The 25,299-nt window shown below is 41.9% G+C and overlaps 3 protein-coding genes across 5 annotated transcripts in view; 1 reads left to right on the top strand and 2 right to left on the bottom strand.

The window, feature by feature from the left end:
- The window catches only part of LOC127927220 (interleukin-2 receptor subunit beta-like), a 22,409-nt gene extending 8,448 nt beyond the window's left edge, over positions 1-13,961 (bottom strand). The window contains exons 1-2 of one of the 3 annotated variants that reach the window (XM_052513206.1): positions 13,480-13,961; positions 3,314-3,413 (exon numbers count right to left, since the gene is read on the bottom strand). In XM_052513206.1, the coding sequence (XP_052369166.1) occupies positions 3,314-3,383 (70 nt within the window). In that variant the 5' untranslated portion in view covers positions 3,384-3,413; positions 13,480-13,961. Of the gene's footprint in view, positions 1-3,313; positions 3,414-13,474 lie in introns of all 3 variants that reach the window. The other 2 variants (XM_052513205.1, XM_052513207.1) reach the window with 2 other exon arrangements.
- A 196-nt stretch (positions 13,962-14,157) lies between these two features.
- LOC118374238 (3-mercaptopyruvate sulfurtransferase-like) lies at positions 14,158-17,273 on the bottom strand. The gene is made up of 2 exons (XM_052513233.1): positions 16,533-17,273; positions 14,158-15,033 (listed from the first exon to the last, which is right to left on the bottom strand). Exons 1-2 carry the CDS (start codon positions 17,119-17,121, stop codon positions 14,723-14,725), a joined length of 900 nt encoding a protein of 299 aa, XP_052369193.1. The 5' UTR covers positions 17,122-17,273; the 3' UTR covers positions 14,158-14,722.
- A 427-nt stretch (positions 17,274-17,700) lies between these two features.
- rps19bp1 (ribosomal protein S19 binding protein 1) lies at positions 17,701-22,899 on the top strand. Its single transcript, XM_035760617.2, has 4 exons — positions 17,701-17,913; positions 19,512-19,700; positions 21,448-21,545; positions 21,892-22,899. Exons 1-4 carry the CDS (start codon positions 17,859-17,861, stop codon positions 22,039-22,041), a joined length of 492 nt encoding a protein of 163 aa, XP_035616510.2. The 5' UTR covers positions 17,701-17,858; the 3' UTR covers positions 22,042-22,899.
- The last annotated feature ends 2,400 nt before the right edge of the window (positions 22,900-25,299 follow it).

Genomic DNA, 25,299 nt, shown 5'->3' on the forward strand with positions numbered 1-25,299 from the left:
TTCAACAGCTGCACCATCAAGAGCATCCTGACTGGCTGCATCACTGCCTGACAACTGCTTGGCATCCGACCGCAAGGCACTACAGAAGGTAGTGCGAACGGCCCAGTATATCACTGGGGCCAAGCTTCCTGCCATCCAGGACCTCTATACCAGGCGGTGCCAGAGGAAGGGCCTAAAAATTGTCAAAGACTCCAGCCACCCCAGTCATAGACTGTTCTCTCTGCTACCGCACGGCAAGCGGTACCGGAGCGCCATGTCTAGGTCCAAGAGGCTTCTAAACAGTTCTACCCCCAAGCCATAAGACTCCTGAACATCTAATCAAATGGCTACCGGACTATTTGCATTGCTGCCCCCCCCCCTCACCCTTTACACTGCTGCTACTCTCTTATCCTCTATGGACAGTCACTTTAATAACTGTACCTCTCCTTCCAGACCCATATCAAACATCTCCAATCGAAAATCAAATCAAGAATCGGCTTTCTATTCCGCAACAAAGCCTCCTTCACTCACGCTGCCAAGCTTACCCTAGTAAAACTGACTATCCTACCGATCCTCGACTTCGTCATCTACAAAATTGCTTCCAACACTCTACTCAGCAAACTGGATGCAGTTTATCACAGTGCCATCCGTTTTGTCACTAAAGCACCTTATACTACCCACCACTGCGACTTGTATGCTCTAGTAGGCTGGCCCTCGCTACATATTCGTCGCCAGACCCACTGGCTTCAGGTCATCTACAAGGCCATGTTAGGCAAAGCTCCGCCTTATCTCAGCTCACTGGTCACGATGGCAACACCCATCCGTAGCACGCGCTCCAGCAGATGTATCTCATTGATCATCCCTAAAGCCAACACCTCATTCGGCCGCCTTTCGTTCCAGTACTCTGCTGCCTGTGACTGGAACAAATTGCAAAAATCGCTGAAGTTGGAGACTTTTATCTCCCTCACCAACTTCAAACATCAGCTAGCTGAGCAGCTAACCGATCGCTGCAGCTGTACATAATCTATTGGTAAATAGCACACCCATTTTCACCTACCTCATCCCCACAGTTTTTATTTATTTACTTTTCTGCTCTTTTGCACACCAATATCTCTACCTGTACATGATCATCTGATCATTTATCACTCCAGTGTTAATCTGCAATATTGTAATTATTCGCCTACCTCCTCATGCCTTTTGCACACATTGTATATAGACTCCCCTTTTTTCTCTGTGTTATTGACTTGTTAATTGTTTACTCCATGTGTAACTCTGTGTTGTCTGTTCACACTGCTATGCTTTATCTTGGCCAGGTCGCAGTTGCAAATGAGAACCTGTTCTCAACTAGCCTACCTGGTTAAATAAAGGTGAAAAAAATAAAAAAATAAATGTACATACTACCTCACTAACCGGTGCCCCCACACATTGACTCTGTATCGGTACCCCCCTGTATATAGTCTCGCTATTGTTATTTTACTGCTGCTCTTTAATTACTTGTTATTTTTATCTCTTATTCTTACCCATTTTTTTTTTTAACTGCATTGTTGCTTAGGGGGCATTTCATTGTAAGGTTATTGTATTCGGCACATGTAACTAATACAATTTGATTTGAATTACCTGGATTACTGCATAAATTGGTCATCAAATTTGATCTGATCTTCATCTAAGCCACAGCAATAGAAAAACACAGTGTGCTTAAACTAATAATACACAAACTATTGTATTTTTCTTGTCTATATTGAATACATCATTTAAACATTCACAGTGTAGGTTGGAAAAAGTATGTGAACTCTTAGACTAATGACTTCTCCAAAAGCTAATTGGAGTCAGGAGTCAGCTAACCTGGAGTCCAATCAATGAGATGAGATTGGAGATGTTGGTTAGAGCTGCCCTGCCCTATAAACACACTCACAAAATTTGAGTTTGCTATTCACAAGAAGCACTGCCTGATATGAACCATGCCTCGAACAAAAGAGATCTCTGAAGACCTAAGATTAAGAATCGTTGACTTGCATAAAACGGGATATAAAAATATCTCTGAAAGCCTTGCTGTTCCTCAGTCCACAGTAAGACAAAATGTCTATAAGTGGAGAAAGTTCAGCACTGTTGCTACTCTCCCTAGGAGTGGCCGTCCTGCAAAGATGACTGCAAGAGCACAGCGCAGAATGCTCAATGAGGTTAAGAAGAATCCTAGAGTGTCAACTAAAGACTTACATAAATCTCTGTAACATGCTAACATCTCTGTTGACGAGTATACGATACGTAAAACACTAAACATGAATGGTGTTCATGGGAGGACACCACAGAAGAAGCCACTACTCTCCAAAAAAACATTGATGCACGTTTGAAGTTTGCAAAAGGGCACCTGGATGTTCCACAGCGCTACTGGCAAAATATTCTGTTTACAGATGAAACTACAGTTGAGTTGTTTGGAAGGAACACAACACTATGTGTGGAGAAAAAAAGGCACAGCACACCAACATAAAAACCTCATCCCAACTGTAAAGTATGGTGGAGGGAGCATCATGGTTTGGTGATGCTTTGCTGCCTCAGGGCCTGGACATATCATTGACGGCAAAAATTAATTCCCAAGTTTATCAAGACATTTCACAGGACAATATTAGGATATCTGTACGTCAATTGAAGCGCAACAGAAGTTGGGTGATGCAACAGGACAACGACCCAAAACACAGAAGTAAATCAACAACAGAATGGCTTCAACAGAAGAAAATACGAGTCCTGACCTCAACCCGATTGAGATGCTGTGGCATGACCTCAAGAGAGCAGTTCACACCAGACATCCAAATAATATTGCTCAACTGAAACAGTTTTGTAAAGAGGAATGTTCCAGAATTCCTCCTGACCGTTATGCAGGTCTGATCCACAACTACAGCAAACATTTGGTTGAGGTTATTGCTGCCAAAGGAGGGTCAACCAGTTATTAAATCCAAGGGTTCACATACTTTCCCACCCTGTACTGTGAATGTTTGCATGGTGTGTTCAATAAAGACATGACAACGTTATCAACCAAAACAAACAGCAAATGCATCCAACAAGTTTGTAGAGTCACAAGCTTGATATAATCATTGAGTGCTATGAATATACAACCTAATACTTAACTTTTTACTACTTTAATACACATATTAGTGAATTTATCCCAATACTTTTGGTCCCCTAAAATGGGTAGACTATGCATAAAAAGTGCTGTCATTTCTAAAAAGGTTCACCCGATATGGATGTAAATACACTCAAAATAAAGCTGACAGTCTGCACTTTAACCTCAAAGTCGTTATACATGTGTTGTAATGCATTGTGAAGGGTATTGATGACTTACAGGACTGTGGTTGGCTGGAGCAGGTTAGTAGGGGGAGGAGCAGGATGACATAGAGACACCATAGAACCATTATGACTTCTTCCTGGTCCTTTTTCTCATTCTAGAACACAGTAGGAGACATGACCTTAGCAACAGGTGGCTTAGTGTTCCAAATGGTACCCTATTTCTTATATAGGGCACTACTTTTGACCAGGGCTCATTTGGCTCTGCAATATGTAGGGAATACGGTGCCATTTGGGATGGAAAACAGAAGGAACCATAAGGGAGGGAAAAAGGTGTATATTAATTTTCTGTTTGCGTGGTGATTAAGTGTTGTCAGTTGTATCAATGCCACACGCATACCAGTGGTGATTTTAGCATAACATCTTGGTGAGGCAAACGGAAACTGAAGACATGCCAGTAAAGTCATTTTGTTATTTTACTAGGCCTATGTGGTCTAAAAGTCAAGGAAAACACCATCACGAGCATCCACTTTCATATACATTATACCCACGCACAGGCAGCGCAAACAAAACAATATCAACTGGAATTGCATACATCTATTACTGAACTTTTTGTGGATAAAAACTATTGGAATGAGACGAGTGTCACTGTCAAACATGGTTACAGACCCAGCAACATTTTATAGTAAGTATCCCCTCCTCGTGAAGAAAAGCACATGAGCTAATTATAAAACACAAAGTAAGCAAAACAATGAAATCATTCCAACATTGTCTAAAATTATGAATAAGATACTGTACTGAGATAAACCTATAAAAGCAATATAGCAATTGGGATGTACAAACTATGGCATAAGGGAACGATGAGCGGATAAGAGGCAAGCAGTCATTTCGATTAAGATATTAATGAGCGAGTAGTCGATATAACTATTTGTTCAGCACTTTTGAAATGTACAGGGACAGAGTTCAGAACATCGGCCATTCTTACAGTGTTCTCCCTGTACACCAAGTCAGAACCTTAGGATAAATAATGGGGGCATATAAGCACACAATGAAAGCGCTTACAATATTCAATGATGACATTTCTCTAAAACAGGCTATAGGCTACATGTGCACCACCAAGTCAGAACAGTAGGCTAAGTTTGTCACGACTTCTGCCGAAGTCGTTGCCTCTCCTTGTTCGGGCGGTGCTCGGCATTCGACGTCACCGATCTTCTAGCCATCATTAATCCTTTTTTAATTTTCCATTGGTTTTGTCTTGTCTTCCCACACACCTGTTTTCAATCCCATTCATTACCTGTTGTGTATTTAACCCTCTGTTTCCCCTCATGTCTTTGTCAGAGATTGTTTATTGTCAGTATTGTTTGTTGTATAGGTGCGCGTCGGGTCTTCGTACCCATATTTTGTTTATGTTCTTTTCCTGTTTAGTGTTATGGAGCATGTTACTAGGACATTATTAAAAGACTCCATTTTACACTCCGTTTGACTCTCCTGCGCCTGACTTCCCTGCCACCTATACACATATGCCTGACAAAGTTCTAAGGGGGAGAGGTACCAAATTCTTAGGATGAGGTCTTATGGGCTACTAACAGCTGACTACACGACATACACTTTTTATTACATTCTTAGCTACTGTATACATAACTCCCTGGCATATTACATTATTTATCCAGCAGTATACAAGACATATTGTTGGACACAACCATTGTTGTACTGTGCTCACTTGAATGTGGCGCAGTGGTCCTTCTTGTGGGAAAACTTTGTCATCAAAGTCAGACATTCTCTGGATTTATGCTGCTTTCAAGACAACTGGAAACTCGGAATCAAACAAACAATCATGACGTCAGTGTTCTTCAGGTCAGAGATCTAGAAAGAGGCCAGAGTTCCCGACTTGGAATTTCAGGTTGGATGACCGTTCAAAACGTCTTTTTCCAGTCTGAGCCTGTTTTAGTTGCCAGTTGTCTTGAATGCAGCAGAAATCATGCTGGATTGACTACATGACCAATGTATTCAACCTTTCTGACTTGGTGTTGCATGTGAATGTTAATCCATTTCAGCTTGGAAAAGAGAGCCTTTCAGACAGATGTTTTAAATCCTTAAACCCAGACTTGGACCACACACCCTCTCTACCGAATAGCAAGCAAAGAAAGCAAAAGGGTGATTGCTTTGTGACTCTTGTAGTTAGCCATTGATTCGTTCCAAACCACTCATTGTTGAATTAGCAATTTCCGACATGTTGTATAATGTTTATGTCCAATGGCCGATGAGCACCAATACTTTTTATCTATAATGTGAAAAGGATTTGACAGTAGATTGTCAAGGTGATTCATGATGATGACTGTTTGTCTAGCTTGCTAGCTAAGATTGTGAAAGTATGATGTTGACATCAGTCCAATCAAAGCTACAGTATATGTAACATGATTTGACATTTTATCTGTGGCCAATGACCTTCAACCTTCTTGGAGAGGCAACTACCTAGCTCTCCCTGTAGATTCGGCAGTGACATAGTGTCCCCATGAGTGACGGAACATTGAGCCAACCAAGGCACAACTAGAGAAAACGCCTATGCTGTGTGCTTTTGCTGGCCGCTCCTCCACCACAGAAAGCACTGAGCTAGGCTGGAACACCTGCATATTGGAGCTGCCTTACTCAAGAAAGAGGCCATGTTTGTATGCAGATTAATTAACTCAAGGAAAACATTTATTTTTTACATTGTTTGCAAACTGATATGGGATACAAATTAATTAAAAAATAACATGCAAAAACATATATTATATACTTCTAAAAAATTGCATATGTACAGTTGAAGTCGGAAGTTTACATACACTTAGGTTGGTGTCATTAAAACTCATTTTTCAACCACTCCACAAATTTCTTGTTAACAAACTATAGTTTTGGCAAGTCGGTTAGGACATCTACTTTGTGCATGACACAAGTCATTTTTCCAACAATTGTTTACAGACAGATTATTTCACTTAAAATTCACTGCATCACAATTCTAGTGGGTCACTTGACTGTGCCTTTAAACAGCTTAGAAAATTCCCGAAAATTATGTCATGGCTTTAGAAGCTTCTGATAGGCTAATTGACATAATTTGAGTCAATTGGAGGTGTATCTGTGGATGTATTTTAAGGCCTACCTTCAAACACAATGCCTCTTTGCTTGACATCATGGGAAAATCAAAAGAAATCAGTCAAGACCTCAGAAAAAAAACTGTAGACCTCCACAAGTCTCAATCATTCTTGGGAGCAATTTCTAAACACCTGAAGGTACCACATTCATCAGTACAAACAATAGTATGCAAGTATAAATACCATGGGACCACACAGCCGTCATACTGCTCAGGAAGGAGACGCGTTCTGTCTCCTAGAGATGAACGTTCTTTTATCCACAGTAAAACGAGTCCTATATCGATATAACCTGAAAGGCCACTCAGCAAGGAAGAAGCCACTGCTCCAAAACCGCCATAAAAAAGCCACACTACAGTTTGCAACTGCACATGGGGGAAAAGATAGTACTTTTTGGAGAAATGTGCTCTGGTCTGATGAAACAAAAATAGAACTGTTTGGCCACAATGACCATCGTTATGTTTGGAGGAAAAAGGGGGAGGCTTGCAAGCCGAAGAACACTATCCCAACCGTGCAGCACGGGGGTGGCAGCATCATGTTGTGGGGGTGCTTTGCTGCAGGAGGGACTGGTGCACTTCACAAAATAGATAGCATCACGAGGAAGGGAAATTATGTGGATATATTGAAGCAACTTAAAGCTTGGTCACAAATGGGTCTTCCAAATGGACAATGACCCCAAGCGTACTTCCAAAGTTGTGGCAAAGTGGCTTAAGGACAACAAAGTCAAGGTATTGGAGTGGCCATCACAAAGCTCAGTCCTCAATCCTATAGAACATTTGTGAGCAGAACTGAAAAAGCGTGTGCGAGCAAGGAGGCCTACAAACCTGACTCAATTACACCAACTATGTCAAGAGGAATGGGCCAAAATTCACCCAAATTATTGTGGGAAGCTTGTGGAAGCCTACCCAAAACATTTGATCCAAGTTTCAGCTTTAGTTTAAAGGCAATGCTACCAAATACTAATTGAGTGTACTGGGAATGTGATTCAAAAATTAAAGCTGAAACAAATCATTCTCTCTACTATTATTCTGGCATTTCACATTCTTAAAATAAAGTGGTGATCCCAACTGACCTAAGGCAGGGTATTATTACTAGGATTAAATGTCAGGAATGGTGAAAAACAGAGTTTAAATGTATTTGGCAAATGTGTATTTCAACCTCTGACTTCAACTGTATATATGCTTCCATAGCTGTACATTTTACCTAATTTCTACCAGCATGTTAAATGTGCAACCAGAGGGGGAACAAACTCTGGACCACCTTTACTCCACACACAGAGACGCCTACAAAGCTCTCCCTTGCCCTCCATTTAGCAAATCTGACCATAATTCTATCCTCCTGATTCCTGCTTACAAGAAAAAATTGAAGCAGGAAGCACCAGTGAATTGGTCAATGACAAAAGTTGTCAGATGAAGCAGATGCTAAGATACAGGACTGTTTTACTAGCACAGACTGGAATATGTTCCGGGATTCTTCCGATGGCATTGAGGAATACACCACATCAGTCACTGGCTTCATCAATAAGTGCATCAATGACGTCGTCCCCACAGTGACTGTACGTACATACCCCAACCAGAAGCCATGGATTACAGGCAACATCCTCACTGAGCTAAAGGGTAGAGCTCCCGCTTTCAAGGAGTGGGACTCTAACCGGAAGCTTATAAGAAATCCTGCTATGCCCTCTGACGAACCATCAAACAGGCAAAGCGTCAATACAGGACTAAGATCGAATCGTACTACACCGGCTCCAACACTCGACGGATGTGGCAGGGCTTGCACAGTCGTGACCTGCCCAGACTAAACACCTCCCTCTGCAACTGGATCCTGGACTTCCTGAGGGCAGCCCCCGTGTGGTAAGGGTAGGTAACAACACATCCGCCACGCTGAACCTCAAAATGGGGGCCCCTCAGGGGTGCATGCTCAGTCCACTACTGTACTCCCTGTTCACTCATGACTGCAAGGTCAGGCACGACTCCAACATCATCATTAAGGTTGCCGATGACACAACAGTGGTAGGCCTGATCACCGACAATGACGAGACAGCCGATAGGGAAGAGGTCAGAGACCTGACCGTTTGGTGCAAGGACAACAACGTCTCCCTCAACGTAATCAAGACAAAGGAGATGATTGTGGACTACAGGAAAAGGAGGACCGAGCACGCCCCCATTCTCGTAGATGGGGCTGTTGTGGAGCAGGTTGAGAGCTTGAAGTTCCTTGGCGTCCACATCACCAACAAACTAACATGGCCCAAGTACACCAAGAAGGCACGACGTGAAGAGAGTCTACAGCTGCACCATTGAGAGCATCTTGACGGGTTCCATCACTGCCTGATATGGAAACTGCTCGGCCACTGACCGCAAGGCACTACAGAGGGTAGTGCGAATGGCCCAGTGCATCACTGGTGCCAAGCTTCCTACCATCCAGGACCTCTACACCAGGTGTTGTCAGAGGAAGGCCCTAAACATTGTCAAAGACTCCAGCCACCCTAGTCATAGACTGTTCTCTCTGCTACCACACGGTAAGCAGTACCGGAGCACCAAGTCTAGATCCAAGAGGCTTCTAAAACAGCTTCTACCCCCAAGCCATAAGACTCCAAAACCTTTAATCAAGTAGCTACCAAGACTACCCCCCTTCACAGTGCTGCTACTCTATGTTATTATCTATGCATAGACACTTTAATAACTCTACCTACATGTACATATTACCTCGAATAACCGGTGCCCCCACACATCGACTCTGTACCCTGTATTTAGCCTCACTACTGTTATTTTAATGCTGCTCTTTAATTATTTGTTACTTTTATTTTATTTTTTTGTTGGTATTTTTCTTAACTGCCTTGTAGGTTAACGGCTTGTAAGTAAGCATTTCACTGTAATACCCCATAATACCTGTTGTATTCAGCGCATGTGACAAATACACTTTGATTTGATGGGCAGTGTGCTGTTTGCTACCATTCTCTCATGTCTTGGTATTTAGTAAAAGGTCACTGGGGTTAGAGAGACTGATGTTATGTTCAGCCTGTGAAGATGTGACGTTTCCACTCCTCTGTTATATAAACAACCATCTAACAGGTACAAGATGTGTTGAGAGGGTGAGGAAGAAGAAGATTGTGATGATGATAATGAATAACCTGGATGATATGTTAGTGCAGGGCTGGAACAAAAGCATGCACACCCTGTGTGGCTATAACGCTTCTACAAGGAATACCAGTACTGTGTAACATTCCTTTGAACTGATTGTAATAAATTGATAGGTGGTTGAATGTTGCGCAAGAGCAAAATGTTTATATCAGAGGAGGATGGCTCATAATAATGCCTGGAATGGAGTTAATGGAAGGGTATCAAACATACTATATAATCAGTGTGTTTGATGTGTTTGATACCCTGCCATTAATTCTGTTCCAGCCATTACTATGAGTCTGCCACCAGCCGCCACTAGTTTCTGTACATTGTTAGCTGTGAAGCCTTCTGATGTCGTGTTCGATGTCAAATGTACCAACAGTCCCAATTCAGGGCTTTCCAGGCCTAACCTGTGAGACTGGTCCCAGATCAGGGCTTCCTGCCTTAACCTGATAGCCGGATACCAGATCTGTTGGCGCTCTTGTTTGGCATGACAGGGAGTTGGCATGATAGCGCAAACAGTCTGGCACTCAGGCTACTGTCCAGGGCCTGTATACATAAAGCCTCTCAGAGTAGGAGTGCTGATCTAGGATCAGTTCTGCCTTTTAGGCCACAGTTAAAAACACAGAAGGGGGGGGATCTGATCCGAGATCAGCACTCCTACTCTGAGATTCTTTATGAATACTGACCCTGATGGTCCCTCTTACTGGTCTCTGGGTCAGACATTAGGAAGTTCCCTTCAGTGAAGTGAAACAGCACAGCAGACATGATCAACCTCTGAGAGAACAGTTTAAAGGTCAATATCGCAGAGAACACACTCACACATGCCCACGCAAGCACCAACACAAGTGCAGTCTTAACGTACACACACTCACACATGCCCACGCAAGCACCAACACAAGTGCAGTCTTAACGTACACACACTCACACATGCCCACGCAAGCACCAACGCAAGTGCAGTCTTAACGTACACACACTCACAAAACACGTTATCCATGCACACACACAAGCACATTCTGCATGCATGAACACACAGTACTCACACACGCACATGCTTATATACACGCACACATGCACGCGCGCACACACACACACACACACACACACACACACACACACACACACACACACACACACACACACACACACACACACACACATTCTGCATGCATGAACACACAGTACTCAAACACACATGCTTATATACACACACACACATGCACGCACACGCACACACACGGGCTGCAGTTAAGAAAACCACAACGTCCTCGTTTCCCAGAATGTTTACAAGCTGTTTCCAATAACAAACAAACCAACACCCCCGTCCCCTCCTCCTCTCTTCTCATCCTCTCCCAAACCAAACCACATACTAACACCCCTCCCTTCTTCTTCTTCTTCTTATGTACATCGCTCACCCTCTCACCGCCCCCCCCTTCCTCCTCTCCTTTTTTGGCTCTACACTATACTCACAGAAAAATAGGTGATATCTTGAACCTAAAGGGGTTCCTAGGCTGTCCTTATAGGGGAAATGAATAACCATTTTTGTTTCTAAATAGAACCCTTTTGGTTCCTTTCCACAGAGGGTTCTACATGGAACCAAAAAGGGTTCTCCTGCGGGGACAGCCAATGAACCACTTGAACCCTTTTTTCTAAGAGTATATACCCACTCACCCATCCCACCCACTCACTCCCTCACTGGCAGTGTCTGAAATCTGGCTTGCCTACTACTTGCATACTGTGTGATAATCTGTGTACTAATGGTGCTGCATACTATTTAGTATAAGTGTATGCAGTCAGCAACAAATAACAGAAAACTAGCTTCATCCTACTGAGAATGTGTCATCTGAAACACAACTGTGTTGATTCCGGCCATTCCTTCATTTTGGTAGAGCAAGTACCCTCAGCTGATTATCAGCTGTTGTCAGACTCACGTGGATTCCAAAACACGATTCTGTTCCTCAATAGTGTGCAGTGAATTCTACTAGATGAAAATACTAAATTAGTATGACATGCTGGTATTTACAGTTTTGACATTTCACATACTATACAACTTTTTCACAGCCCAAATGTTACTATTTAGAATGTTGGGGTGTTTAGACATTGGGGTGCTCACATCTCTTGTCATCCCCCCTCCCCTCCCCATCTTCTCTCTGACTCCCCCCTCCCCCTCTTCTCTCTGACTCTCCCCTCCTCATCTTCTCTCTGACTCCCCCTCCACATCTTCTCTCTGACTCTCCCCTCACCATCTTCTCTCTGACTCCCCCCTACCCTCCCCATCTTCTCTCTGACTCTCCCCTCCCCCTCCTCCCTCTGACTCCCCCCTCACCATCTTCTCTCTGACTCCCCCTCACCATCTTCTCTCTGACTCTCCCCCCCTCACCATCTTCTCTCTGACTCTCCCCTCCTCCCCATCTTCTCTCTGACTCTCCCCTCCTAATCTTCTCTCTGACTTCCTTTCCACCAACACTCTCTCCCCTCCTCCCCCTCTTGTCTTTGACTTCCTCTGTACCTGTGGCTGGGTGTGTACATCCTGTCCTACTTAAACACTGGACCAAATCAACCCCTAGGTTACATCCTAACTGGCACCCTTATTCCCTATATAGTGCACTATATACCCTAGAGGCCCTGGTTAAAAGTAGTACACAATATAAGGAATAGGGTGCCATTAGGAACACACTCCAAAGCCCCTCCACAATGAGGACAACGGTCTCCAGTTCAACTCTACTGGGAGCCCACAAGGTGTGCAGGGTGTTGCTCCAGTTCTATATGAACATCCTGTCCTAGTAAACCCAGGCCCAGATCAGCTCCTAGTCCTCTACATAATAAAGCCCTAATCAACCCATAGCCCTCTCTATAATAAAGCCCGAATCAACCCATAGCCCCCTCTATAATAAAGCCTTAATCAACTCCTAGCCTCCCCCACAGAGGCTCTAATCTGCCCTTAGCCCCCTCCATGATGAAGCCCGAATTATCCCTCAGCAACCTCCATAATGAGGCCCTAATCAACTCCTAGCCCCCTCCACTATGAGGACAGTGGTCTTCAACCTTGATCCTAGAAATCTAAACGATGTGCAGGGTTTTGGTGCAGCCCAGCACTAACACAGAACAAAAAGGCTGGCATATAGTACAGGAGTATATCAAACATATAATATATATTTAGAGAAAGATATGCACAAAGCTTGAAAAAGTGATTAAAAGCCTTGGGTTCTCTGGGACCAGGGTGGCAGAACACTGTGGTAGCACATAGCCTGGACGTCTCAATGGGCCCCAAAGGATCGGAGGATCGGTATGCAATATTGTAAAAACTCCGCTCTCTGTGTCATCATCAGTACCATGATTTTACATGTTTTATATATAAACCTTTAACTAGGCAAGTCAGTTAAGAACAAATGATTAGTTACAATGACGGCCTACCAAAAGGCCTTCTGCGGGGACAGGGGCTGGGGTTCAAAATATAGGACAAAACACACATCACAACAAGAGAGACAACACAGCACTACATAAAGTGAGACCTAAGACAACATAGCATGGCAGCAACACATGACAACACGGTAGCAACACAATGATCTTTAGCTCAACTGTGTAATACTGTGTCTTCCAATTGATCACACTCAAACACACACACAGGCAGAGTAACTTTGCTTGAACAATAAATGTAATCCATAACCACCTGAATACATCATAGATGTAGGATCTTAATTTGAGACAGTTTGCTATAGCAGCAACCAGAAATGTGAATTATAATGGACATTTTTGTAGGGGTTGATACAATTTTTGTTAAGGCAAATCAAGTCTGTTAAAGAGGAAATGACTTAAATGTAAATTAAATGTAAATGAAATGACAAACTTTAGAAGCCTTATTCAACCTTACACTACAAGTTTGCATTTTCTACTTTGCAGGAAAATTCTAAGCATTAAACGATTAATCAAATTAAGATCCTACATCTGTATATGAATATTCAAAGAGACTCTTACCTTACTGTATAGTGGACCTTCTTGTAGTCTCAGAAACACCGGCTTCTCAATGCTCTACGGTTGAGTTACGTTTCACTCTGAACTGAAGGACACGTGCTTAATGATGAATCAGTCTTGTCTCTCCGCTACCGGATGATTCAAACCCTTTAATGAGGAGAAAAACATCTGACTGCCTTCTCTGAAAAGTAAATGAGTGAACAGAAAAGAGATTGTTGACTGAAAAGGAATTTCTGTGGTTTCAGTTAGTTTCAACTGAAACCACACACACACACGTCATCAACGCTGTGATCTTGCTTCCCTTCGTCAGAAGTGGGGGTGAAGAATTTTTTGGTAAAAATATAAGTTCTTCTTTCGGTCTCTGTTCTTGTTCCTTTTTTCTAAAGCATCAGATATTACTTCTACTATTGTGAAATTTTAAGTGTAATTTTTATTATTCCTCTGAAAATAACAGGTGCAAAAGCTTTGAAAATATCTTGATGTGACTTAGGTAATGAAAGAGAGCGAGCAAGAGAGAACAAAGACGTTTTGCCGCCATCAAGTGGACAAAGTATGAATAAAGTATGGCCTTGGTGTAACAACTAATCGATTTTCTCCTCCACAAGAAACTGAAATGAGACTGTTCATTACATGATAGTCTTCCTTCAACCGTATACAGGTGCTTTATTTATACAGCAGAGGCTTAATAGTTATTATAGAACTTATTTTTAATATCAGATGTGTACAAGAATTCAACCATGTTATTCACAAATGAAATTAAAATCAGTGACATTACAATATTGATATGACTACAGAATGTCTTAAGGTTTGTGTAGGCGTGTGGGGTTCAGCCCCATCCATCTATACGTGAGGACCAGACCCACACACTGTTTAGCAGAGGTACTGGATTGTCCAGTGGGGCCACCCACTTCCCCTCGTGTTGAGGAAATGAGTGATGTCATTGTCTGGTGTGAATGATAAGGCTTTAATGAAAGACTGACTAACTGACGTGAATTCAAACTCCAACTGACCTTCTATGACATGTGATCGTCACCAACCCCCTCTAGTCCAAACAGTAGGATACAGTTACCCCTAGACACTGACCTAAGGCTAGTTTTACATTGCTCCATAAGAATTGAGGGTACGCTGATCCTAGGTCTGTGGCTACGGCTTGGGGGGTAAGGCAGGTTCTAACTATTGTCCAATAATCATCCAATCACAGTGAGCTTCCTCTCCCTCCCCATCCAAAAATCACACATTCCTCTTCCTCCCTCATTCAAACACAGGGGAGTGTTTCCCAAACCCCACAGAGATCACATGCTCGGGCACGGCGCGGGTGTACCACTCGGACCACGCCCCATCGTACACAGACACCCCAGGGTGCCCGCACTCGTGGGCGGCGAGGGCCACGTGGCAGGCAGTCACACCCGACCCACAGGACACGCAGAGCGGGTGGGAGAGGTCGACGCCAGCCAGGGTGAACATGGTCTGGAGGTCTTCACGGGGATGGAGGTGACCGGACGGAGACAGGAAGGAGGAGAAGGGCATGCTGATGGAGCCAGGGATGTGGCCTGGCTCAGTATCTGAAAGAGAGGAGGAAGAGAGTGAGTGGATGACAAAAAGGACAAATAGAGGGAAAGGGTTAGTGCTGCTGGGTGAATTTCCAGTCTAAAAATGCTCCCTCTTCCTGTGTCGTTTCCATGCCAATAGAGAATATTCAAGAGGTCAAAGTCCCCAGCCGAAGAGACACTTATAGGCAGATGAACACTGAAATGTGTGAAAGAGCACGTACATAATGTGTGTGTGTAGGACAACTTCAGAATAACTAAAGTACAGCCACATAAGCCCAATCACCATAGAGGTAATTTAGAACACTTAGAACGAATAGAGCGTGACAACAAGTTAGATTAGAACACCTGGAACGGCTAGAGTGTCACAACAAGGGGTATGCTCTAAACTGGTACAATACCAATCAAGTGCAACAGTCAAATCTACAGAATCGTATTCAGACTACTACTATATGCTGCGTTTCCACTCCGTTCACTAGTGTGTGTGTGTGCATGAATGCGTATATGTGTATGGTACACAATTGTGCTGACAGATGTTCTGATTTATGACCCAACCTCCATGTTTGCTTATCAGCTTGTGCAAACAAAGGAGGCCTATGGCTTGTGTCTGCAAACGCCATCTTGTGCAAAGCCTTCCTCTGTCCTCGTCGCCTCAATTCCACTCAAAGCTTATCGGAGGAAAATGGCCAAAGGAAGGACCTTGGATCCTCTCCTCCAATGAGCTTTGGCAGGAATTGAGGAAACAAGGACAGAGGAAGAAAGGATTTGACAGGCAGTAAGTAACATTTCAGACCAAGAGTGCATCCAAATATCACACTCCATTTCCTACATAGGGTTCTGGTCCAAAGTAGTGCACTATGGGCCCTGGTCAAAAGTAGTGAACCATAGAATGCAGCCAGTGTACGAGGAGGAAGTCACACGTTCAGCAGCTCTGTGCCCCAGGGCCAGACGAAGTCCACATCTCATCAATAACACACCTATTATCTATCTCAACATGACAGCTGAGAGAAACTGGATCAACTAACATGAGCAATCTGTCAGTCTATTGTGTTGTTGATTATGGGTCAAAGCTCATTGGAGGAAGAGATCCGAGAGGATTGAAGGAGAGGAGTGGGCTACTCAGTGACCAGTAGCTGGTCTAGGCCTATTGATTAATGTTGGCCTTTCAGCAGCATTGATCAAATGCTAAATTATCTACTAATAAGGTGACATGAGCACGCCTCCATATTTGAAGTTAAACACCTATTGTAGGCTACACCTTTCGTGTTTCTCTTTTTTTGTGCATTTTCTTAAAAAGTTTAACTCTGCATTGTTGGGAAAGGGTAAGTATGCATTTCACGAAAACCCGTTGTTTTCGGCACATGACAAATACATTTGATTTCTGTTGAGGTATTTACAGTGTGTGAGATAACATCAATGAACGTTCAGTGTGTGTGTGTGTGTGTGTGTGTGTGTGTGTGTGTGTGTGTGTGTGTGTGTGTGTGTGTGTGTGTGTGTGTGTGTGTGTGTCTCACTGTCTCTGGGTTCTGGATCCACCCCTCTGAATCTCCCCCCTGGTCTGGCATCGACCACCTGAAATTCTTTACTATCCAGATTATCCAGGATGTCCTCGTACGTCTTCACCCAGGATCGGTTCAAAGAGGCCTTAAATTCGGTCTGCTCGGGTCGGGAGTACCGGTCACTCACTGGAAGTCCCTCGTTCGCCCAGTTTTTGAGTCCTCCATTCAGAACCGAGACAGAACTGTGGCCGAAAACTCGGAACATCCACCAAACTCGAGGCGCAGAGAACGCGCCGAAGTTGCTAGCATCGTAGACCACGACGTGCGTATCGTTTCCAATTCCCAAATTTCCAACATAATCTGCAAAAATGCGCTCGGACGGCAGCATATGATCCAGCGGAGATGTTTTGTCGCAGCACTGGTCTATGTCAAAGAAGGCTGCACCCGGGATATGCCTCTTTTTGAATTCGCTCTTGGCGTTGCGCCTGAGTTTGGGTAAGTACCAAGACGTGTCCAAGACGCGGAGTTTTGGTCCGACCCGTTGGTCTTTGACGGCATCGAGAAGCCACTTGGATGCGACGATAGCCCTCGCTTGGAGCGCCATGGTTGAACGTGTAATTCCCGACTGTTGCAAAGGTGATACAGGTAGAATGAGAAACGGGTTTGGAGAGAGAGCGAGAGCTGTCCCAAGAGAAATAACACGCCCCCAATGCACAGCCTGTAGTTACAGCTGAAAATGAATGAGGGCGTTACCATATGGCCAACAGACATTCATCAAAATTAACAGCAAGTCAACTTTATATAAATTGGCTTACTCGGTATTTTTGTCATGTTTTTTCAATTGTATTCATATGGAATTGTGCGTAATTTGTAATATTTTATTTACCCAAACATATATAGACAAAAACATATGACAGCTTAACATTTACTTACATTTCCAAAAACATTAATGGCATCAGACTTGCTCAGACCCACATTTTTCCACCGTATCCACAACCAATTCAAATAGGATCAGATCATGAACTTTATAAAGCATTATTTAAATAATGTTTAAATAATAATACGGCTAAATAACCTCATTAACATGACCTTATGTGTTTTCTATGACATGTCATCATTTTTTCCAAAAGCGAAAGGTATTTTGACAACAATCCGGAACCATTTTGTGATGGGGCACTTTGAAAATAGTTTTCACCCGAGTAGTGATCCCCAAACACTCTTCGCCGGATGTTGAGCTCACATATTTTTGTTACAGAAGCAAGATAGTTTTGCTAGATTTGCTGGATAAATCTTAACGTTTACTCACATGTTTGTTATTTAAAAAGTAAAGTGCATATCAACATGTCGGCATCAATGATTCGGAGGGGACTGGAGTTGCTAAGCGATGACATAAAAGGTAAATTATCTACAGTAACCACGGTTTCATTAGCTATTTGGGCCATTCCTACTTTGAGGTGCATTTTCTGCCCCTAGGACATATCAGTTCTTATTTAGTGTAAAGTTTGGATTCCAAAGGCTTTACGTATAATGCCAGGTGTTTTGTACCTTTAAAACACAAAAATATGGATTCTGAAAGGAAATTTTATGGATTTAAAAAAATAAATGTCAGTGGATGTAGGCGTTTTTGTCACGTCCCCAGGTGTTATTTATCTACTTCCACAAGAAATATAACCCATAATATTTAACTATAACATCTTTAATCATTAACGTTTATTCATGATCATTGTATTTATTATATATTTTCTGTGTTTCCCTGTTATCACTTTCCACCCTTTTTGTTGTAATTCTCCATTTAACAAAACAACCCCTTCCTACAATGACACCACATTCAGGAAATGTCATCATTTATTTGATGGGAAAACTATGGTACAAAGCTAAATAAATATAAACACTCAGCTTTATCGGTTTGTCCATGTTTCATGTTGTTAGTCTGTAGGTCCAACTCATAAATGTTCACCCTGTTAGGTTCAATTATAGAGAGAAAAATATATATTTAATAGACAAGTTAAAATCCTGTTCAAGTGTTCACCATTATGCAAGCTCAATCTTGCTCATTCACAGAACTATGGCAAATTTAGGCTAAAAATGTCAACCCAGTTAGGATTATGGACCTAACAAATTGGAGAATGCATCCAAAAAGGTAGTTAAAAAGTAAGGGAAAAAAAAATATATATATATATATATAATTAGATTTAAAAAATAGTAGCTAACACAATGGAATCACAATAAGGAGGCTATATACAAGGAGTACCGGTACAGAGTTGTTAGATTGCTTATTAGATATTACTGCATGGTCGGAACTAGAAGCACAAGCTTTTCGCTACACTTGCATAAACATCCGCTAACCATGTGTATGTGACCAATAACATTTGATTTGAGTCAATGCAGGTGTACGAGGTAGTAAAATGTACATGTTGTTTGGGGTAAAATTGAATAGGCAATCAGCATAGATAATAAACAGGGTAGCCGCAGCAGGGTTGAAAGTGTATCTGTGTGTGTGAGCGTATGCATTGTTTGTGTGTATATGTATGTAGTGTGTGTGTCAGTATTTGTGAGTGTGCATAGTCAGTGAACAAAAAAAAAATGTGGGGGGGGGTCAATGTAAATAGTCCGGGTAGCCATTTGATGAACTGTTAAGCAGTCTTATGGCTTGGGGGTAGAAGCTGTTCAGGAGATGTTTGCAGCTGTAGAACTTTGAGGATCTGAGGGCCAAATCTGTTCAGCTTTCTGCCCTCTTCACGACTGTGTTGGTGTGTTTGGACCATGCTAGGGTTCACATTGTTACAGAATTTATTCTATGCAAAGTGGTGTCATCTGTGCTGACACTTCCTGGTCACCACTGTGTGCCTATTTACACGTGACCAGTGACCTATTAGCCCATGTGAAACATCCCTAGACAGACTACATACACAACATACATGAGCACATAACATAAGCAGTCCAAAATGTCTCCTACACAAATGTCTCTCTCGCTCCCCCTTTCTCCCTCCGCAGTGTCAGGTGGTAGCAAGAAGCAGAAGAGCGCGGCCAAGAAGAAGCACACACCGAGCAAGGCTGAGGTGATGGGCCTGGTGAGCAGCAACCGTCAGGGCGTCAGCAGGCAGGTCCGGCGGCTGCAGGGGCGTCTCGGTCCGGGGAAGAGCAAGGCCACCGTCAAAGACAAGAGGATCAAGTCTGCTGTGGGTGAGTGGCTCAACCAACGCGTTCAGAGGCACAAAGTATTACTGTGCAGAAAAACAAATGCATTTATTTGTGTAGGGGATGGTCTGGTCCATATAAATATAGTCTAGTTATTATATTGCTATGGTCTCTGTTCATGCTATTTCTATGTTCTGGCAACTAGCTAGAATGTTTGTTTTTTCTTGGGTTGAGGATCATCCTCTTCTCTTAGCTATTTTTTGACGTGTGTGTCTGAAGATGAAACTAGTCTGTCTGTGAAATTGGTGTCAGTGTATCAGCTTCCTGGTGTAGTCCAGGGGAATTCAACTCTTACCCTACGAGATTCGGAGTCTGCTGGATTTCTGTTCTACCTGATAGTTAATTATACCCACCTGGTGTACCAGGTCTATTTTTCTTGTAATATTTTATTTAACTTTTTTGTTGCAGTTTTTTAAATCTTTTTTTTTTACACAAAAACAATAAACAACTTAAAATTTACATGAATACATTTCCACAAACATTAATGACATCACACTTGTTCAGACCCACATGTTCCCATGGTATCCACACCCAATGTTGTTTCTCATATGTGTAAGACTATACCCTATATGACTTTGTGTTATGGTGTCTCAGGTCTAAATCAGTCCCAGATTAGAGGGGAACAATGAAAAAATGCAACTGGCTTTGAGGTCCACAGTTGCATTTGAGGGGACTAGTCTGTCTGTGAAGCTGATGTCAGTGTACCAGCCTCATGGTCTAGTCCAGGGATCATCAACTAGATTCAGCCACGTGACAATTTAGAATGTTATTTTTTCTTGAGCAGATGGTCACGGGGTCGAAACATAATTACAAATAATTTATAGACTGCAAGTTAGTAGTGTAAAGTACTTAAGTAAAAATACTTTAATGTACTACTTAAGTCGTTTTTGGGGTATATGTACTTTACCGAAATATTTTTAACTACTTTTACTTAACTCATTCCTAAAGAAAATTCTGTACTTTTTACTCCATACGTTTTCCCTGACACCCAAAAGTACTCTTTACAATTTGAATGTTTAGCGAGACAGAACATGGTCCAATTCACACATTTATCAAGAGGACATCCCTGGTCATTACACCGCCTCTGATCTAGCAGTCTTGAGTGTTGGAAAATGCCCCTGGCTATCTGTAAATAAAATTAAAAACACATTGTGCCTACTGGTTTGCTTAATATAAGTAATTAGAAATTATTCATCATTTCGATACTTAAGTACACTTGAGTCATTTTCTATTAAGGTGTCTTTTACTTTTACTCAAGAATGACAATTGGGGACTTTATCAACCACTGCTGCAAATTGACCGCAAGAAGTCCAAACATATAATATATGACTAAAACATAATCATTTCAAACCTTACTTACATTTGTATACGATCACATACAGTAACTCTTTATTATATGTGGGAAAACTTTGGAACTTGAAAATGAAAATCACTTGGAGCTGATTTGCTTTTGTTTTTACAGTCTGTCCAATAATAATAAAAATTAAACGCTAATCAAATCAATAGAATCACACGGGCCGCCAGTTGAGGAACCCTGGTCTAGTCTGTCTGTAAACTTGGTGTCAGCCTCGTGGGCCGACTCCTTACCATCCTCTTTTGTCTCCATCTTGTGTTTCCATAGATTATGCGTAGGCCTTCTGTGCAAACTCCTCAGGTTATATCATTTTTAGTGTCTGTGTCATGGACTTCGTCTTGACCTCTGAACTGTGATGTCATGTCTTTGTGTTTCCAGAGGAGTTCAGGAAGAAGCAGGGGAAGAGCCATCTGAGCTCCAACCTGCTGTACTTCCTGGGGACGGGCTTCAGAGCTACAGACTCCGACACTATGAAGGTAAGAGACAGTCTGACAGTTCAAATGTCATGCCCTCTAACTACTACTACTATGGAGGATAGTTGGTTGAGGTCTTTGGTCCCTGTCATGACTTTTGATTGATTTGGTAAAAATAACTGTAGATACATGTGGATTGTGTTCATTGTAACGGAACAAATGTTTTAACATTTTGAAACGGGAAGCAAAAATGTAGTGTTTTTTTATTTAATTTTATTGGAAAGGTCCTATCCCTGTTTCAGTCCACTTTTCTTCTAAGCGCCTAATGAACGTGACCCTCTTATGGGTGGATCACATAGTCTAAGAAATGAAGATGATGAAGACTGTCTCCCCTCTTATTCCCCTTCAGATCGTCAACCAGAATTCGGGCCGGCAGTCTCGCCACCGTCCGGACCGCACGGTCAAGAAAGCCTCCGGGGAGAAGTCTGTGTTCACAGAGGATGAGTTCCAACAGTTCCAGAAGGAATACTTTGGCAGAACTGTGGAGGAGGGTAACTAGACAGATTCTAGTTCCAGAGACTTAAGGCTGCGTTCCAATTCCAGAGGTGTGCGCTTCACACTCCTTGCCATGGATTGCTAATTTCACCATTATTAAAGGTCCACTGCAGCTGTATTTCAATATCGACTATTTTATGGGTCACAATTAAGTATCTTACTGTGATTGTTAATTTTTGACCGTGTTATTTAAAAACAAAAATACCTTCATAGCAAAGAGCAATTTCTCAAACAATTATCTTCCCATGCCTGTCTGGGTGTGGTCTGAGTGGGGAGGGAGAAAACCAGCTGTTATTGGCAGAGAGGTTGGAACTCTCTTATTTACCTTCTGGTTATGTCACCAGGCAGGCCAAAACTCCATCTCATCAAAACAGACTGACATTTTAGGCAGTCTTTTCAAACGGCTTACTCTAACAGGGCATTTTCACAGTATTATTCCAACCTCCTAGGGGGGGGACTGCATTTTGGACTGCACTGGGCCTTTTAAATCCATGGGAGAATGTGGGTTCAGGGTTCCGTTCCAGAGCCAATGAGGACTTGGTAAAGAGATCGGACACTTGACCGACTTTAGTTTTTGTCCAAAGACTTGGAATGTGATATGGACAACATGTGACTGTTAAGTGGCCTTGAGGCTCATTCCCAACTTCTTCTATTCATGCAGGAGAAAATAGTCACCTTTCAGAGAAACAAAAGTATTGTTTAAAACTTCATTTTATACTTGTCTTCAAATCGATTTTCAGACAATTTCTTGTTTTCTTGTGTTGAAAAGATGAAAGCACAATGAACTAGAGGATGCTGTTTTATTAAGTGAATTCTCCCTTTGATTTGTAAACAGTGAATAAAAGTATGTAGAACACTGTCATGAAGCCTACAAAAACTGAAGCAGCAGTAGGGGGTGTGACGGTCATGACATTTGTGTTAGCCGTTAACTGTCGTGCAAATCATTGCGCTGTCACAGTTCTTTACCATGAACATAAACATGTGTTGTATCTCCAGCCATACAAGTCTCTGATGTGTGCCTTTGGAACCGCGACATGTAAACAGTAATACTTCCATTTAATATTGACCATCACAAAAATGATCCATTGTTTAGGCACATCTTAACTAAGAAACATAATACAAATCAAATGTATTTCAAAAGAACGGAATAGCATATTCTGGGTGTATAGTCCCTGGATGTCAGGCTTACGCTGTTCTGTCTATGCATGATACTCCCACCCACTCAAAGTAATTAGATGGACGAAGATGATGCATAGTGAGGTCAGACAATGTAACATTGATAATGACATCATTATTACAAAGGCAATAGAAATTCCCATGAAACAATTCATTATGCTGTATATGCCATTTAGCAGACGCTTTCATCCAAAGAGACATGCAGTCATGTGCGCATACATTTGACATATCGGTGGTCCTGGGAATCAAGCCCACTACCCTGGTGTTACAAGCGCTGTGGTCTACCAATGGATTGAATTTGAATAAGCTGAATTCTGAGGATAAATGGTGATGGGAGTGCATCATCTTTAATCGGTGGTGTAGACTAGAGAATTCCATTATGAATAGGCCCAACTCTCTTAGGCTGTGTTTACACAGCCGCCCTAAAAACACAAATCTGATTTTCTTTATAGACAATCTTTTTTTTCTGAATGTCCACACGTGACCCATATCCGATACGCACATTCACACTTAATGTAGCCTCTGAAATAGAACACAGATTCCACTGTTCCTTTAACATTTGGGGTGATTGTCATGGTAACGACCGGTTGTAAAAAATAATCTATAATAATAATTTATAAGTAAAACAAAATCTGATCTGAGTGTCCAGACCGTTCGCATATAGAGAGCAAGTAATAGTAGTCCTAATGGCGTCTTTTTGTATGCACCAACTCAGTCATGGTTCGTTGGCCAACACCTATTGAACCCTTTCTGTGGTTACAAGTATTGCCCCACGACGGCGACGTGCGTAAGTTGGTACCAGAACACTGGGGAGTTCTCATAGAACGCCAACAAAAAATGCTATTTACATGTTGCTTATGAGTGCATTTCACAATACTTTTTAATTATAATTGGGTTTTAAGTCTCATATACATGTCCTGCTTAATATGTTTGTGTCATTTTCGCAAATCAACTGCATTATACTTCAACCAGTAAAATGTTTTTTTTGGCTAGCTTTTGCTACAGCCTATGTCAATAAGCGTTAGCATTCTAGCTAACAACTGCTGCATCCAAAATAGTTATTTTGCTAAGATCACAACCAAATAGAATCTTAGCAACTCATCAAGCTAGAATCAACACATAATTGTAAGCGTATGTGAACCCCCAAAAGTTATTTTGTTTACAAGTAATAACGTAAATCTAGGCTATGTTGAATGAGCGCAGGTGGCGATGGCTTTTATTTATTTTTTTAAAAGTTTTATTATAAATGTATTTGATTCAAAATACAAAAATCAACTTACATTGCTACATCAAACATGTCTAGCAAACCAAACACAGTTATTAACAATGCTCAAACATACACAAAAAAAATATTAAAAAGAAACTATTTAAGTGCAATTATATTCACTCTGAACATATCTTTATTATAATGATTCATGAAGATGTTATTTGGGTGGCAATGGCTTTCTTACTACCGCCAAGAGTCGCGTGACGTCCGTGTGTTGCCTATTGTAAAATAAATTGAGTTTTTGGATAAACACCGAAAATAAGGCCTGTGGTAAATGCAGGCTTAGGAGATCTTATACGTTTTGTTCTATGATAATCTTTATCAGCTAACGTCACTTTTTTGTAAATGTTGAATAATTTATATAATCATATAAAGCACATAAGGCTTCATAATTCATAAAGGTCATGTTAACTGACGGATGTTATCTCATAGAACAAAACGTATAAGATCTCCTAAACCTCTGTTAACCTCAGACCTTATTTTTCGTAATTTATCTCAAAACCCTATTCTTTGCCAATTCATTTTCCCCATAGGAATGGTTGAACGAAGCACAGGTAACTAATTTCTGTTTTTTAGGACTACAAACTGGCGAGATCTATGGAGGATTGGGTTAGTACCAGGATTAAGATCCACATATGGATGTGGTATAAATCGGAAGTCAAAAGATCAGATTCAATGGCTGTTTTTTTTCACGAATTGGTCTTTTGACCTATCATCTCTGAAAAATGATCCGATGTAAAAAGATCTGATGTGATTGGTCAAAAGACCAATTAGTGTAAGAAATATATCTGAATTGGCCTGCCTGTGTAAACACAGCCT

This window comes from Oncorhynchus keta, unplaced genomic scaffold, assembly GCF_023373465.1.
Source record: "Oncorhynchus keta strain PuntledgeMale-10-30-2019 unplaced genomic scaffold, Oket_V2 Un_contig_992_pilon_pilon, whole genome shotgun sequence".
Lineage (NCBI taxonomy): Eukaryota > Metazoa > Chordata > Actinopteri > Salmoniformes > Salmonidae > Oncorhynchus > Oncorhynchus keta.

What these genes read in the sequence shown, in the direction of transcription:
- rps19bp1 (XM_035760617.2), top strand. Translation starts at nt 17,859, where the DNA reads ATGTCGGCATCAATGATTCGGAGGGGACTGGAGTTGCTAAGCGATGAC. An exon ending in GCTAAGCGATGACATAAAAG is followed by an intron (nt 17,914 to 19,511) that starts GTAAATTATCTA and finishes CTCCCTCCGCAG; the next exon opens with TGTCAGGTGGTAGCAAGAAG. An exon ending in CAGACTCCGACACTATGAAG is followed by an intron (nt 21,546 to 21,891) that starts GTAAGAGACAGT and finishes ATTCCCCTTCAG; the next exon opens with ATCGTCAACCAGAATTCGGG.
- LOC118374238 (XM_052513233.1), bottom strand. Translation starts at nt 17,121, where the DNA reads ATGGCGCTCCAAGCGAGGGCTATCGTCGCATCCAAGTGGCTTCTCGAT. An exon ending in GGATCCAGAACCCAGAGACA is followed by an intron (nt 15,034 to 16,532) that starts GTGAGACACACA and finishes CCTCTCTTTCAG; the next exon opens with ATACTGAGCCAGGCCACATC.